Genomic DNA, 16,688 nt, shown 5'->3' on the forward strand with positions numbered 1-16,688 from the left:
TTAACAATTTTTTCATTATTTTTGAATTTAAAATCATTGCTATCATGTAATTTTATTTATAATAAATACAGTTTTTATTTTAATAAAATTTTAATTTATGATTTAATTTCTCTAAGATACTTGATATTTTTCTATAAAAAAAAAACAATCGTATAAGATTTAATGAGATTGAATATTCTTATTCTATTGTTTTTTTTTTATAGAAAAATATCAAATATCTTAGAAATTAAATCACAAATTAAAATTTTATTAAAATAAAAACTATATTTAAATAAAATTACATGATAGCAATAATATAAACTGACATAAAATATTTATTTTTCATGTAAAATACTAAATACTAAATATATTAAATATAAAAAAACTACAATTATATTGTTGTCGAGTTTCAATATCGATTTAATATATTATAGATAATAAATCGTATTATGGAAATAATAGAAATAATTTTAAGATATAATTCATACATATATTTTGTGTATAAATACAAACTCAATTAAAAATGTGCTCCATATTTCTTTCTGAAACTATATTTAAATGTATGTAAAAGGTACTAAAATACGTAAATAATAAGATTATATTATATTATTATATAAAATTTATGAAATTACATATAATTATAATTAAAACACAATAAAGATGTTTATTAGCAAACGTTTATTGTGGACTATTTTGTCCATGAACACTGTCTTTGGAATATATCGAATATAAAAATTGTACTTTTTATAATTATGTATGTATATATATATATATATATATATATATATATATATATATTTAAAAAAACATTAATCTAAAGCTGTGTAGAAGTTTGAATGCTTATGATACGCGCTTTAAAGTGCTTATAAACATCCTGTCTTTATGTTTCATTAGACATAAAGATAGAAGCGCTAAAAGCGTCCAAACCGAGCGCAGTTCCAATTTCTTATACACTCATCAACTGAACAGTTGTAACACTTTTTCATGAAAAAAGTTTTGGAATGCTACGAATGATTGATTCTTACTATTCTTATGGATCTAACTATTTAGGTTCAACCACTTTACGAGTAAGACAGTTCCAAAATACATCGAAAAACAAAGCTGCAACTTTTTAGTTCATAAGTGTACATATAGTAAACAAAATGTTCAACAATATCAGTTTACTAGTAGATTCGATCAGAATATTGCAACAAATTGATATCAATTGCTTGATATTTGCACTAGGCTCATCATATTTTACCATACAAGGGCTATCACACACTAAGGACTACTGCAGACAAAATTTCGTAACAGGCGTAAACTTAAGCCGGTGAATCAAAATCAAGATATTGTTTTAGATTTACGTAATCTAACGGAAATAGAAATAGAGTAGTAAACTTATCCATAAGACAAATTTCAACCGGTTGCTGTTAGGCCGGAATCAGATTATGCATTGAAGATTGAGATTAAAGATTAAAAATTGAAATTTTTATTTTTATCAAATCAAAACCGATAACCGAACCGAAATATTGTTCAAGCCGATATAGTAACCGGACTGAAAAAGTTTTTCAGTTTGGGTTTTTTAACTTCTTCGGTACAATCGTTGAGTCGAAACAATTAAAACGACCAGTTGGAATGCTGCGAATTGTTGACGTTGACGTAGAAAATAAAAGTACAGCAAAGAAAGGAAAGAAATGATTACAGTGCTTACACATCTCTCGTTCCAGATTTCTTTTAAAAAATATTCCTTTAATAAACACGAATTTTTATATGCAATTTATGCTTATTGTATTATCTTTTTCTACAATAGATAATTATACACTCGTAACCGTAACCAAAAAAACTGAAATCTAAACGGTTATCGATAAAAAAGTTGAAACTGCTTGAATTTATCGAGCCTGAATTGAAAAAGAGCGAAAAAGATCGAAACTGTTATCGGTAAAAGAACCGGAACCGGAACCAAAACCGAAAATTGGATATAGTCTCCGATCATGACTGTAACCGAAATTTCATTTCGATCTAAGTCCCTGGATAGCCCTAAATGACATATAAGTTGCATAACCATAGCATAAAATCGCTGGACTAATGAACATCTTATGTAAATCAATATGGCGTTTTTATCCAATGGCTTTATGCTATGCAGCTTATATCATTTTGTGTGTGATCATCTTAAAGTCTATTGAGATAATCTAACAATAGACTGCAGTTAATCTGCAATCTTCTATTAACAGATTTTTATATATTTCTCTGTTAATATTTTGTTGACAAAATTAACGTTTTGCACTGTTTTTGATAAATTTTGCTATTTGGATTTCTACATTTTTTTTTTAAGCTAGCTTATAATAAGAATATAAGTTTCTATAAAAGCATTTATCAAATATTAATAGATATTGTGATAAACAATTCATTACAGAATATTTTTCAGTTATATTATATAAATTGCTAGTGTCAGATATTCGAAAACATTCGGACGGATTCGTTTTTGGACGGATTATAGCTTAGTTATGTCTATCTGAATCTATCAGATCATTTAATGTCATTCACATCATTCATTATAATTATAATTGAATGAGTAAAATAAACACACATATTCTTATCTTCAATATCATAAAATTCCGAAAATTTTTATGCAGAGTTTCGATATGAAATTCGATCAATGTATTATAGATATAAAAATATAAAAATAAATTATTGTCCCATGTGCATTTATCATTACAAAAATGGTATTTAATAATTTGATTCATAATTCATTTATATGTAATATATATGTATCAAGAATAGAATACAAACAACATTGGGGACGCAAAGGGAATAAAAAAGTCTTATATCATTTTAGGATATTTGCTGTAATTTTCGATTTAAAAAAACCATCTGAGGCAATGACTTTATTTACACCGAACATTTAATACGCGTACTAATCAGTAACTTTCTATTAAATTATTTTAATTTCGGTAATGAAAACGTATATAAATGATATGGCTATTTAATTAATCATTTAGATGCATATTATATCAGCTTAGTACACCATTCTTTAAATATATTGTCAAAATTAAAGCCTCATCTACAATAGTTACACGGGTAGCCAATGGCCACCGAGAGTTTAATCCGGATCAGAATATAAGAACCAACCAACTACTGTCGAGTATTCCCCTGTCGTTCGACTATAACAGGGGAATACTCGACTACGTCAATGAATAAAACTGACGTTTCGTCAATGAATAAAACTATGGTGAAAGAGATAACATGGTGTGTGCAGCAAGGTTGGGCTGCAAATTTAAAGCTGCGAGTAGTTTTTTACGTATAGTACGTATGTATAATACATATGTATAATATGTATAAAACCATATAATGTATGCCATATGTTATACATGTAATACGTATAACATACGGTATAAAAACGGTATAATGTATAATACGTTATGTTTAATACGTGCTAATTCTGGTGTGCAGTTGAATAGTGTCTCTCTCTAAATCTCCGCCGTTTCTTTCTATGGATGTCGTCGAATGTCGCGTAAAAGACAAAGGCTACCAACTGTGAAACGCGAAACATGAGGCGGTATTCATAGTGTTTTTATTTTAAAACTGTCTTAAATAATGTCTTAAAATGCTAATAATAAATCTTAATATGCTAATAATGTCTTAAGTATACAGTCTTAAGTATACAGTCTTAAGATGTCATAAGTCAATCCGAGAACTGTATTAGCATTTATTTTAAATAAAAACAGACTATGAATACACTGCTCCATGTTTCGCGTTTCACAGTTGGTAATTTTTGTCTCATAGGCCTAGTCTACAACCAGTCGGGAGATGTGTCGTATGTCGCGCCGTAAGGAATTGGCCAATCACAGTTGAATATGAAAAAAACGATCGACCATGATTGATCAATTTCTTACGGCAATGTCTTTCGACTGATTGTAGACTAGGTTTTACGCGACATTCGGCGACATCCATAGAAAGATACAGTGAAGATTTAAAAAGAAACACCATCCAACTGCATACCATGTTATCCCTTTCGCCATGAGTAAAACATATCACGATGTTCGACATACGCTTTGCGAAACGCTCTAATTAATTACGTCGTTTAACATACCTAATTATGTTAAAACGTATTTAGTCGCGTTAAATAACATGATTTATAAAAATATATAAGAAAAATTTCAGCTAAAATAACACTTTCGGATAATGCAAACGCGATGAAACACATAAGATCGCCATGCTAGGCAGCGCCTCGTCATGTGCCGCCGCCATCAAATAAGACGCGATGGGCCGTACTAAAAATTTGAGCGACCCGACGTCACTGCTCAGAAGTTTTATAAGTCGAAAATTAAAGTCGAATATCCTAAAATATAGTATAAGATTCTTCTATCCCCTTTGACCCTTTCTATGCTCCCAATGCGGCTTATATTCCATTTCTTGAACACTTTCTGCGTGTATTTATGTGTATGTCATGATATAAATACGAGGGTATGCTCTTACACGTGATAACGCCAGATAACCAATGAGAATTATAGCTTGACTACGTCATTATCACAGTATATACAGCGCAACTCTCCTGATTTTATGTTGGCCAAAATGGAGTGCGCATGCATGAAATAAATAAGTTTCTCTGTCTCATTTTTTCCTCCCTCCCTCCTCCCCCCTCTCTCTCTATTTAAATGAGCGTTTTAATGTCCACTTAAACATTTTATTACGTGTATTGTCCATTTGGTGAAATGTTGTGTGAAACCTCGAGAAATTGATCTAATTTTTGTGAAAAAGTGATAAAATGAACAAAAGTAACATAAAAAACCGAGCAAGAAAAATTTCTTTTTATTTACTGTATTTTAAACTTATTTTTTGGATATATATGTATATAAATTTCTTTTATATCAGCTTTCTCATAATATTTTCATAGATATGTAATTACATAATATTTCTTTATACAAATTTTTCTATATTTTTCTTTATTTTTCAATATATTTATAATTTATTTTTATTAATTTTCATAAAGTTTAAATTATTGCAATAGTAGGTTTATTAGCGTCGCATGCACTAATATTCTCTAATATGTTCAATACAATAGCACTTACTCACTTCAATTCATTAGAATGCGATGCGAATAAATCTAGTGAGTTTTGCGAAGAATTTTGACAAATTGAAAAAAGGATGAAAAGAGAAAGAAGTTTAGATAGTAACCGTGGTAACGCTAGGCAACTTACTTATTTTACGCATGCACACTCCATTTTGGCCAACATTAAAAAAAGGTGCCACAGAGAATTACTACTATATATACTGTGTCATTATTACGCGACAAATTCAAACGGTTAAAAATGAAGTAAATCATAGCAGCATGCCTCAATGCATTAAAGAGTGCGTTCCGAATTACGCGTAAATTGCATGATGTATCATTTGTCTTTGTTGTGAAATGAAGAATAAAAAAAGATAAAGTGATACCTCATGTGCTTCACTACACAAGCAATCATTGCAACCAAAACTTTAATTTAAACAATAACTAACTGTTTTTGCAAGAGAAAATATAAAATTTTCACAATGTTTGCGTGTAGCTATACCACTCACACAATACCAAGCATCAAATGTGGTAGCCATAATGGCAGCCATATTTTAGTTGGCCGAAGTGCTCCGAATGTGTCCGAGATCGCACGAATGTGATGTGTAAGCAGGCTGTTGCGCAGAGGCCTTCTAAAGTCATCCCCGGATGAGCGTACCCTTGTATTTATACCATGGTGTATGTATGTATGTATTATATGTGTGTGTGTGTGTGTGTGTGTGTGTGTGTGTGTGTGTGTGTGTGTGTGTGTGTGTGTGTGTGTGTGTGTAAGATTTCTGGCTTGATATAGAAGAAAGGAAAAAATTTTAGAAGGAAAAAACGGTGATTATTATTTTTCAATATAATCTCCTTTAAGTTCAATACACTCGGTATACCTCTTCATGCCCTTAAAAAAATAATTATGTTATCTTTAGTCTGAAAAGATCTCAACGGCTGTTTGAAGATCTTCATCGGTGTGAAATCTCCAATGTTGCAAGTCTGATTTCAATTTAGCAAATAGTAATCGCTTGGAACCATCTGGACTATAGGATAGGTGAAAAATTTCTTGGAATCTACATTTCTTCATTTGCAGATTTCACACCAACGAAAAGCTTCAGACAATCGTTGAGGCATATCTTGAGACTAAGGATAAAAATTGTTTTTTTTTTAAGAGCATAGAGATACTTCCAAACTTATGTATTAGATGTATTGAACTTAAGGGAACTTAAAATGAAAAACAATAATCGCTGTTTTTTTCTTTTCAATGTTCTTCTATTTTAGATCAGAAATTTTTGGATCTTACTGATGTGTGTGTATATCAGAAAATAGAAGCGTTACTATTCCATTACTTTTTAACAATAACAATTTGATAACGACGTTATAATTTCTTATGACTATATAATGATAATTAAGTAAACGCTGAGAAATTGTACTAAGGTTGGAAAAGTCACTTTGAAAGCTTACATCATTACTTACTGAAAATAGTAATTTATAACGAATAACAAATAACATTACTTATTACAAATAACAATTAAAAAGTAACGAGTTACAAACGTCGAGTTAATTTTTTCAGTAACGAGTGACTTTTACAATTCCAAGTACAAGTAACGATCGAATGATCTTTCTAACCGTTACTGTGCAATCAAAAAAAAATTCGTCATTGCCAAATCGTTATTATAACAGAGTAATGATGGTAAGTAATGGCGTTACAATAACACAGTTGCTTCCATTTTCCAGTTAGTATATATGTGTATGTATGTACGCATATGTGTACGCGCGGGTGCGCGCGCAGCACACATACACAGTGTCCCAGACTTACCACATATACACAGAATATCCCAGACTTACCATATCACCTGCCATTAGCAGATACTGAAGTCTTAGAGATAAAAATTCTATCAAAATGTCGAGGATATACTAGTTTTTGAATTATAAGTACTTAACCCCTACAGACTTGATTTTATTGGAACCATAGAGAATTAAATAGAGCGGAAGGGTATTATCATGACAAGAGTCATTTGTCAAGTCCGATGCACAATTATGTTTCTAATTTAATTTTTATTTGATATAGACAGAACAAAATATTAATTGTAAAGAAGTATTATATATCAAAATGAAGGATAACGAATTCAAATCCTGTTCGTTAATTTTTTTGTCACTGTTACTATTGATAAATGCAGACTCAGAAGAAACACTACTTAATTAAAATGTAAAAAAATTAAAAAGTACAATTTCTGTTTAGCAAAATCTTATTCTGATTAAATGTACTTCTTTAATAAAAAAAAAGCATAATTCATAAAAGTTAAATGTATGATAAATTATATTTATTTGTTATGCGTGATTTCTGCTGCGTTTTTGCTCTCAGTAATTGATAACGTAGGTTGCGTGTACACACACACACACATTATTATGTACATCAGATCTCAGATAATGACGATAAAATTAAATCAAAATTCATTAAATCATAAATTCAACGAATAATGTATTCAAAATTGATGTAGGGGAGAACGGGATCAGTTGAATATAGGGGTAAGTAAAATAATCAAGGCTACACTAAAAACAAAATACGCGAGACATGCGTAAACGTGTCTGAGCACGCAGTAGCGACTGCCGACTGCAGACGCTAAGTCTGCTGTAACATCTTGTTGCGAACACATCTATGATAGAAGTTATGCCACAATTTTAAAAAATCGTGTAGCTAAGTAAATATTTTTATTCTTAAAGTTTTTGTTTTACTGTCGTATATGATTATCTGAGATATTTGATTTCTACTTAGATAGTAAGTAGTTCTTACTTAATAAAAAAGTCCAATAGATTTTTTTTGTTTATGTGTCTCTGTTATCGTATATTGTTAATGTTTTTAAAAAATGAACGAATGGGGATAGTAGATTAATCACAGCATGAAACTGTACGACTCATTTAGTGACGACTCTTATAATTCTTACTCAAAATTTTATTCCTTTAAAAAGATTTTCCTCAGTGGTAAATGTTATAAATTTAGTTTTCTCATGTCCAATCTCGAAAAGTAGGCTAATTTGACGTTTTTGCACGAAATGAACAAATTTTGCAAAAAGAAGTATTAAACGAATATTTGTGTTAAAAATATATTTTTATAAAAGTTTTATTAATATGTAGCCAAAGATGTAGCTTAAAATACATTAATCTTTATTTTAATAATCTTAGTCGAATTACCCCGGTTCCGGAGCTAGTTGAATGATGGAATGTATTAGAAAAGCATTTTTTTTCATATTAGTTATCAGTTTCCTCTTATTATTAAAATATTATTAGGTAGTCAAATGTATGTAGTAACTGATATAGAATTCATTTTTTCGAAGTCTCTTAATTTTGTCTGTAAAAATTCGAAACTGAAAAATGAGTCTACTAGCCTCGGTTTCCCCTACACTAAAATGTACATAGAGTCTGAAGGGATTAAAGTTAGCTAATCGCCTAAAGTTCGTGAGTTCAGATGTTGGCATTGGATTTTGCACTGTACTGTGAAATAAAATGTCAATCTAATAAATGCGCAAACTTTAAGCAACATGATTCGCTACCTTTAAATATTTATAATTCAAAAACTATTATAGCCCTAACATTTTGGTATTAGAATTTTCATCTCAAAATGACTTCAGGAATCTGTCATTAGCAGATGGTATGGTAGGCTTGGGATATCCTGAATATTTATATATCTTTAGTAGTACTTACATTTATAATGGACGGCTTAAAAAAAGGTAATTGCTAATACAGCAATTATAGCACTAGCTACTTTGTCTCATAAAATATTAAAGATTTTCAACTCTTCTTTGAATTAGAAAGAATATCAGTACTGATAACAGTAGTATCAAATTTACTTGAATTGACGAAGCACCAGCCAATCGACACTTGAACATATCATATCTAAAATAACATGTCTATAGTATGTCATATACAATAATAATAATCATTATAAAATTTATAAATCATTTGTTATGCAATTATTAATAGAAGATTTAAGACAAACATATAATTTTTGTACAATTACAAAGAGAAAAAGTATAAAAAAATGAATTTACCTTGTTTCTTTATCATTAACGATATTATTAAATTCAGCTTCCACTAATTGTCCATCATAATATGTAATTAAATCCTCAAATGGATATTCAAAGCCTTGTTTGCATTCACATTTGTATCCACCTGTTTCAAAGCCTCTTCCAAGAATAGGCACGCACTATGGAAATTAAGTGTTTAAAATTTATTATTATTTATTATATAATAAAATTATTAAAATTATTAACGTAAGTAATATTATACTAGTTTGATGAAAGTGCTTCGAAATTATGAAATATAAAGATATTTTGCAATATTTTACATTTACATAATATAGATATTATTATTCAATAAAATAGAATGATGCCTGCTTACATATGATGTTTTTCTATCGCACTTGTGTGTATCCTTGAATGCATTTGGTTTGTAAAATTTATCATCGCATTGGTTTATATCTAACTGAAGCATATCCATCGTAACAGCCACGATACCCCTGTAAGTATCTTATTGTTAAATGTGATCTTCCTCGTTTCTTCCCTTTTTATTACAAAACTGGTTCTGTGTTTCTACAGTGTCTCTCATATTAAATTTCTTTGATACATGCGCGCAGACATGTACAGATATACACACATGTGTATGCATGCATACATGTATACATATATATATACATGTGTGTGTGTGTGTGTGTGTGCACAAACATACATACAAACATATATAAATATGTACATAGTGCACTCCTTCCTATTATGTGTGATTACATTCCGATGAGAACACTTACTTGAATTCCAGTTTCACCTTCAAGCTGTCCCAGCCGAAAAATGGGGATGCATAGGTAATTACCCACTTATTCGTACCGTTACAATCGAAGTACGGAGTTGTCCAATGTCCATGGTCCAGGTTTGCTGCCCTACACAGACAGCCCATTCGCCACATTCCCATACATTAGAATAAATCGTACTTTAGAGATTGGATTCCCCCCAAGCTTTCGGGAACGTAATCCTTTTATACTTTAATGCTCCACTGCTTTATCATCACTTTGGAGCACATCGACAAAATACAATCACGCGAATTTTGCATTAACAAATAACATTTCTTTTACCTGTAATGATTTGGATAATGCTCGTACTTTTTCAGGTGCTCCCCTGTTTCATTAAATCGAATCTTTATCTTCATATAGTATTTTTCCAATTGATCAAAATTTGTTGCCCAACGTTGCTTCAATGCTTGAAAATAACTCTTTTTCGTGTATACTTCATCTGTAAATAAATTTATTTTATTTTAAAATAATATTATAAAGGACATACACTACTATGCAAGATGTTGACAGTGAATAATAATCAATTTATTAAAAGTAAAAAGAATAATAAAATATAGACGTTCGGTCTTAATTAGACCATCTTCAGTCATCATCTTATTTTATTTTACCTGATTTATTGAGTCTAGCTAAATCTTCGACTTTAAAATTGCGGGTATTTAACTGTGTCTTGTAAGCGTATGGGGCAAAGAATGTTCTGTTGGTAAATTTATTACGATCCCAGAAAGTGCCAGCTGTCCATATCTTTGTATCGCCAAGCACCAAGGCTAGTGTTTCCCCTATCATTTGATCTTCTGTTAGCGGTCTGTCGGCTACTCTCTTGCCAGAGTAAACTTCCAAGGGATCTGATACTTGTAGAAACGCACTGATAAAATTTGCCAATCTGGTAGCCATTTTCGCTTCATTTTCGAAAAACTCTTCTGCACCAAAACTAATGTCTCCACGTAATATTAACTCTGGTAACGTTTTACTGAAATCACAATTTGGAAATTGTACAAATTCGAATATTTCAATAGGAAATGTACGATATGTTAATAAGATAACATACTTCTTGCAAGTGTCCTTGTTCATACCCAAAATGAATTTAAGAGCTTGGTCGATGTTCAACTTTGTATCCTGTAATGAAGATGAACCAATTGAATAATTCCTATAATGATGATTTTGCTCGAGATATTTTTCTCTGAGATATGGTTTTGCTTTCTCCCATTGTACTGGCATTTTATGAACCCCTGCAGAATAAAATTCTTGTTAAAAAAAATTCTTGTGCTTGGCAATATCGTGATTAAGTTAAAAAAAAAACAATAAAATCAAATTAATGCATACAGCCGATCCGCGAGCAATCGAAACCATTATAGTATTGTTCTTGTGTGGCTCTCTCTACTATTTCACCGAGATAAGGCCGTCGTACGACGGTCGGTAATCTGTAACCTGGTTTACATCTACATTGATATCCACCTCTTCTAAAACCCCAACCATGTATCGGTTCACACTGTAGATCGGATACATATGTGTGTATTAGTTCAAGTTAGTGTGTAATCGTCCATTAATAAACTTAATAGGATTTAAATATATACCTCTGTAGTATCAATTTTGCACCTTGCGGTATTAGCAAATCTGTTGTTACCACTATTTCCTTTACCCTTAGGACATTGATTTATATCTATTCTGTCAAAATCCATTTCCATCACTGAAACGGCAGTGTATATTGGATATTCAATATGTCTAAAACCAGTGTGCCGTGGATAGATATCTGCTACAGGTGATACCGCAGCTACAAGCCATCGATTTGATCGGCCACAATCAAAATAAGGTCTAGTCCATTGTACAGGTCCAGGATATTCATCAGCAGCTGCATAATAAAATTAAATGATAAAAATAAATATAAACTTGACATTCTAAAGTAGCTTCTGTAGTTCTTTCATTACCAGGTGGACCATGGAAGTTAAATGTTTCATTTGTATTATTAGCATAACGAATTTCAACGTGATATGTCGTTTTGGTATCATGTCTTTTACCTACATTATCTGGTAACCATTTTTTATACCTGTAAATAAATTCAAGTAGAATATATGATTCTATATCCATCAATTAATAAAATTTATTTAAATATAAAAGTTTATAAACAATTATATACATTATAAAAGTAATTAGTTTTGCTAGATAATTTTTTTTTTAATACAAGTTTCCACTATTCACTTTCACATACCATTCGTTTATACGATAAAAATCAGTGGTATAATCATCACTGAGTCTGGTAGTAGGAAATGATCCTAAATCTTGTATAGTAAATGTATTTCTAGTGGATATTCTTTCCAAATGTATAGGATCATTGAAGTCATCCGCCCTGAAAGTTCGTGGTGCAAATCTGGGAAAGGTTTTATTGAAGAAACCTCTATAGGAAGGCGAGTAAGACATATTAGGTGAGAAATAAATAGCCGAAGCATTGATGTATGGATTAGCAGAAACATCTGCTACTGTGGACAAGAAATAGTACATCATGCCAGGATCATAAGTATCATTGATCGCTGGTCGAATAAAGCGTGATTGCAGAATGTAACTCCAGAAGAAGCTCCTGCTGAGTGCCATGTTATGAAGATGTAACAAAGCTGTACGATTCGGGAACACTGGATTGATATTGATGTCCTTTATGTCAGGCAAATGCGATATCGAATCATCCGGCAGATACAAATCACCAAGGTGCTGTATTTGACAATTATCGTCGTTCACCTTATCCATCTGCATACGAATCTCATCGAAGGAGTCACGAGCTTGCCACTCATACTGACCGACAACGCCCAACAGGCAGTAGAACCAGAAAGCGATTACGATTGGCGTCATTGTTTGGAAAATGGTAATCATTTTCGAAAAGTGCGTACTTTCTCTCTCTCAATTCGAATTACAATATCGCTATTGAAGGTTTTTGAACACTTTAGCATAGGCCATGCATTTTTGTTTTCCCGCTCTCACTGTGTTTCTTCCATTTCTTTTGATTATTTATTAATTTGTGTAAACAAATCTTATGTTTCCTTAGATTAGAAAAATTCCTTTATTATATGAGCAGACTTTTACGTTGATAACAGAACTGATTTTCGAGTTTTCTTACCTCGTATAATGTGCGAATCCCACAATTGTATCGAACGAAGATTCAAAGCATTCAGAGTAAACACGCCCAGTCGAGTGCGGCGTGTTTCATGACTTTCCACATACAATTCCTTCGGTTGTGACGTCATCGAATCGAATCATATAACTTTTCCCCTAGAACGGAAATGTGAAAAATGAAAATTTTTTTCAATATGATGTGTGTGTATGGCTGTGTCAAAGTTCCCTACAAATTAATACTTTGAAGCATTTGATGGACCAATTAGAAGAAAGAATTTTACAAATTGATCAATTAAAAAAACGCTTCTAAGCGTTTGCAACATCGCGTTGAGCATACCCTTTATATTATACATATACATCGGTCCGTATTCAGAACGCGCTTTTATCTCTAAAATTCTATAGTATGCGTAACGTAAATTATAGCACGTTACGCGCTTACATCGTTGTAAGCACGTTCTGAATGCAGGCCATCATGTATACGTATGTATAAGTATATGCATGATAATATTGTATATATTAGGTCATCTAAAAAGTATCCACGGTTTTTTGTCACTAGATGTATGTTGATGCATGTATATGATTCGTGCAAACATTGACTGATGTGGGCTGCGATCCACTTGCTTCTTCCAAATGCTCTGAACATTACGCTTCGATTGGTTCATTACTGTTCCGAATGCTACAACTGCAATGTGAATGCTTCAACCAATCCAACTTCTGAGATGAGACAGTTGGAGCGAAGCGGGAGCAAAAACGATGACATAATTAGAGTTGCTAGGAGCGTTCCGAAACATCAAGTGAACTAGTCATGTCAGTGCTACAAATGCTGCGTAGTGTTTGAAGCGCTAAGTGAACCTCAACCGTAATGTATAGGTTAAATAAAAGTAAGTCAATAAAAACAAATCTGTTCAAAACTATTACAATGTCTATGTATGTCGACCAATATGTTAAAATAAGAGGTGTTCAATAACTCAGCATCTTTTATTAAATTTAAAAAAAAAAGTGAACTGAAGAATTAAACATATTTCAATAATTATAATTAACTGTAATTTTACATACTATATTGAATACAAAAATAGGTTATTAACAAACAGCTACCAGAGAGAAACCTTGCTACATAAGTTAGTGTTACAAATTTATATTTATAACTTCTCTCTTTGCATTTTTTCTCCGACATCAGCTTCAGTTGGAATCCTGCAAAGTTACTAAGCTTGTTAAGTTAATCGGAGCTTGGTGAAAGTGACCCTAAGTCTCCATCTAATTTCCACCGAAGGTTTAATTCGAATCAGAATATAAGAACCAACTATAGTCTATATAGAGTATTCCCCTGTTATAGTCGACTGACAGGGGGAATGCTCGATTGTAGTTGGTTGGTTCTTACATTCTAATCCGGACTAGACCATTGTCACCGACATCCGAGTTAATATTGGGTCATCTAAAAAGTATCCGCGGTTTTTTGTCACTAGATGTGTATTGATGGTCATATATCTAGCGACAAAGTACCGCGGATACTTTTTAGATGACCCAATATTATTATTTATCATTAAGGATTTTTTATTGGCCAAACTTTTAATTCTTTTATTGATACAATTAAAGATCATTCTTAAAGGATGGCATTCTTAAGTTATCCTTAAAAATCCCTATTATTAATTCTAATTATAAAATTATAATTCTTATTATAAAATGATTTATTTAAATATCTTTTGCGAATTTTATTATTTTCGTTGTCATTTTTCTCCATGTAAAGCATAAAAATAATGTCCATTGGTGGAAACAATAATCTATGCCTTTAAGTAGAATGAATTTTGACAAATTTTAACCAATCTTTGACACCATTTGATACAATTTGACATAGAATTTCTTGTCGAGCAATGTCTCGTGAGAAATGTCGCATTTTCACTATGATCAAAACTACCCAATCAAATGAGAATTCACTTTTATCATATGCACTACAGGTTTGTTTGCGTCGCATGCTCCAACATGCTCCAATATGCTCCTATCATAGCTCCTACTCATTTCAATGCACTCATTAGAGTGAGTAGGAACTATGTTGGAGCATGTTGGAGCATGCGACGCAAACAAATCTTAGGTTTCGAAATACACAATCGACTCCCTAGGGGCTTATGACGGTTCTTGAAATGAGGTGAAAATTACGAAAGTGATCGAATTTACTAGAATATTTATAATTTCATTGATTAACACCTAGTAAGTTCGCTTTTGTAATTTTTATTTCGTCTAAAGAACCATAATAAGTCTCCTGAATCACACAAACAAGCTCACGTGAGATGAAAGTGCGAAAAGTAAAGCGGGGAACACAGACTTTTGCATAATGCATAACACATAAGACATAAGAAATCCAACCAATCAGAGTTCTTTATTTTATGGAAAGGAAGGAAACGAAAGATTTTGATTGATACATGTTCTTATGCATTATATGTTATGTATTATGCAAGAGTCTGTGCTCCTCGTTGACGTTCCATGAAGCGGAAATTTACAGCGGAACGAAACAGCGTCACCAATTACAACTTCGCAATCAATGAGTGCGTTTAAGTTGATAAAGCGGTTAGCCTGCTCGCCGAGCATAATTGGTTGTTACTTAGAGATCCAACCAATCATATTCAATCGCTCGGTAAGCATGCCTAGCCTCTTTATTGTAATGAAGCATTAATTCAACTCAATTCAACCCACATCAGTTTAAAACCTGATGTAATCCGCTATACCAACCACCATAATCTCACCAATTTCGATTAACTTAATCGGCCGATTAAATATTGCCAACTGCAAGACTTGAAAACATCCTTTTTTGGCGGGGCCGAGTATTCACATGCTTGACTCGTGGCTTTTTCGCGATTGAGAAATTTGTGATTAATAAAAATCTGTGCTATTATTATTACATCGTTCTTCACAGAAAATTAAGTTATATTTTCTTGCAGTTGGAAATACTAAAATTTAATCGATCGATTAGCTTAATCGGAGTTAAGCCTATTCTACAACAGTCATAAGCGTAGTTGTAAGTGGTTGTTATAAGAATTGACCAATCAAGTCGAATATGAAGAGAATATTTGACTGTGATTGGTCAATTCTTACAACTACAATCACTTACAACTGCGCTTACAACTATTGTAGAATAAGCTTTAGGGAGCATTTATATTGGCTATAATCGTATGCCGTATGCCATAATCTATAAAAATTGACCAATCACTTTCGAGTATTCTCTTCTTACAGTCGAATGAGAGGGGAATATTTGACTGTGATTAATCAATTCTTACAGATTACGGCATACAGTTATACGGCATACAGTTACGGTCAATATAAACGCTCCCTAATTTTTAATCGAGGTTTAAGAGGATCCTAAAGCAGAGTTCAAACTCCGACGAAATCACTAGATGTCGCGCCGTGCGCCACACATCGACATGTCTTTTTGCAATCGAGTTGCCTCTATGAATGCTTCGAAGCATTTTTTGATTGGTTTAGTAAAATTAGTAAAATTCTTTCTTCCGATTGGTTAATCAAATGCTTCGTAGTGGCAACTCGACCACACTCTTTATACTACCATAGCAATATCTCACGCAGCATATGTACGTGTCAAAAATTGAACAAGATTATAATAGTTTTAAAAATTACGATTTTAATGATCACAAAAAAATAATAGGTCGGCTTTCCATTCTGGAAAGATATTTATGTATACATAAACTTGCATATATATAAATTTAACCTCAAAAAGTAAACATAATCTTACCTTGTTTTCGTTTGATGAAGATGCAACTCTTG

The 16,688-nt window shown here is 31.9% G+C and overlaps 1 protein-coding gene across 1 annotated transcript; it reads right to left on the reverse strand.

Annotated features, from left to right (window-relative positions):
* Positions 1-447: 447 nt before the first annotated feature.
* Positions 448-13,284, reverse strand: LOC105144645 (uncharacterized). Its single transcript, XM_087413447.1, has 13 exons — positions 13,151-13,284; positions 12,925-13,076; positions 12,028-12,847; positions 11,747-11,865; positions 11,396-11,670; positions 11,145-11,310; positions 10,870-11,050; positions 10,433-10,791; positions 10,107-10,263; positions 9,786-9,914; positions 9,383-9,500; positions 9,034-9,188; positions 448-8,878 (listed from the first exon to the last, which is right to left on the reverse strand). Exons 3-13 carry the CDS (start codon positions 12,678-12,680, stop codon positions 8,764-8,766), a joined length of 2,427 nt encoding a protein of 808 aa, XP_087269573.1. The 5' UTR covers positions 12,681-12,847; positions 12,925-13,076; positions 13,151-13,284; the 3' UTR covers positions 448-8,763.
* Positions 13,285-16,688: the final 3,404 nt, after the last annotated feature.

Source organism: Acromyrmex echinatior, chromosome 14 (genome assembly GCF_024713525.1).
Source record: "Acromyrmex echinatior isolate Ae372 chromosome 14, ASM2471352v2, whole genome shotgun sequence".
NCBI classification, from domain to species: Eukaryota; Metazoa; Arthropoda; class Insecta; order Hymenoptera; family Formicidae; genus Acromyrmex; species Acromyrmex echinatior.

What these genes read in the sequence shown, in the direction of transcription:
- LOC105144645 (XM_087413447.1), bottom strand. Translation starts at nt 12,680, where the DNA reads ATGATTACCATTTTCCAAACAATGACGCCAATCGTAATCGCTTTCTGG. An exon ending in GCAAAATTGATACTACAGAG is followed by an intron (nt 11,311 to 11,395) that starts GTATATATTTAA and finishes TCCGATCTACAG; the next exon opens with TGTGAACCGATACATGGTTG. An exon ending in GTTAATGATAAAGAAACAAG is followed by an intron (nt 8,879 to 9,033) that starts GTAAATTCATTT and finishes ATGTTATTTTAG; the next exon opens with ATATGATATGTTCAAGTGTC.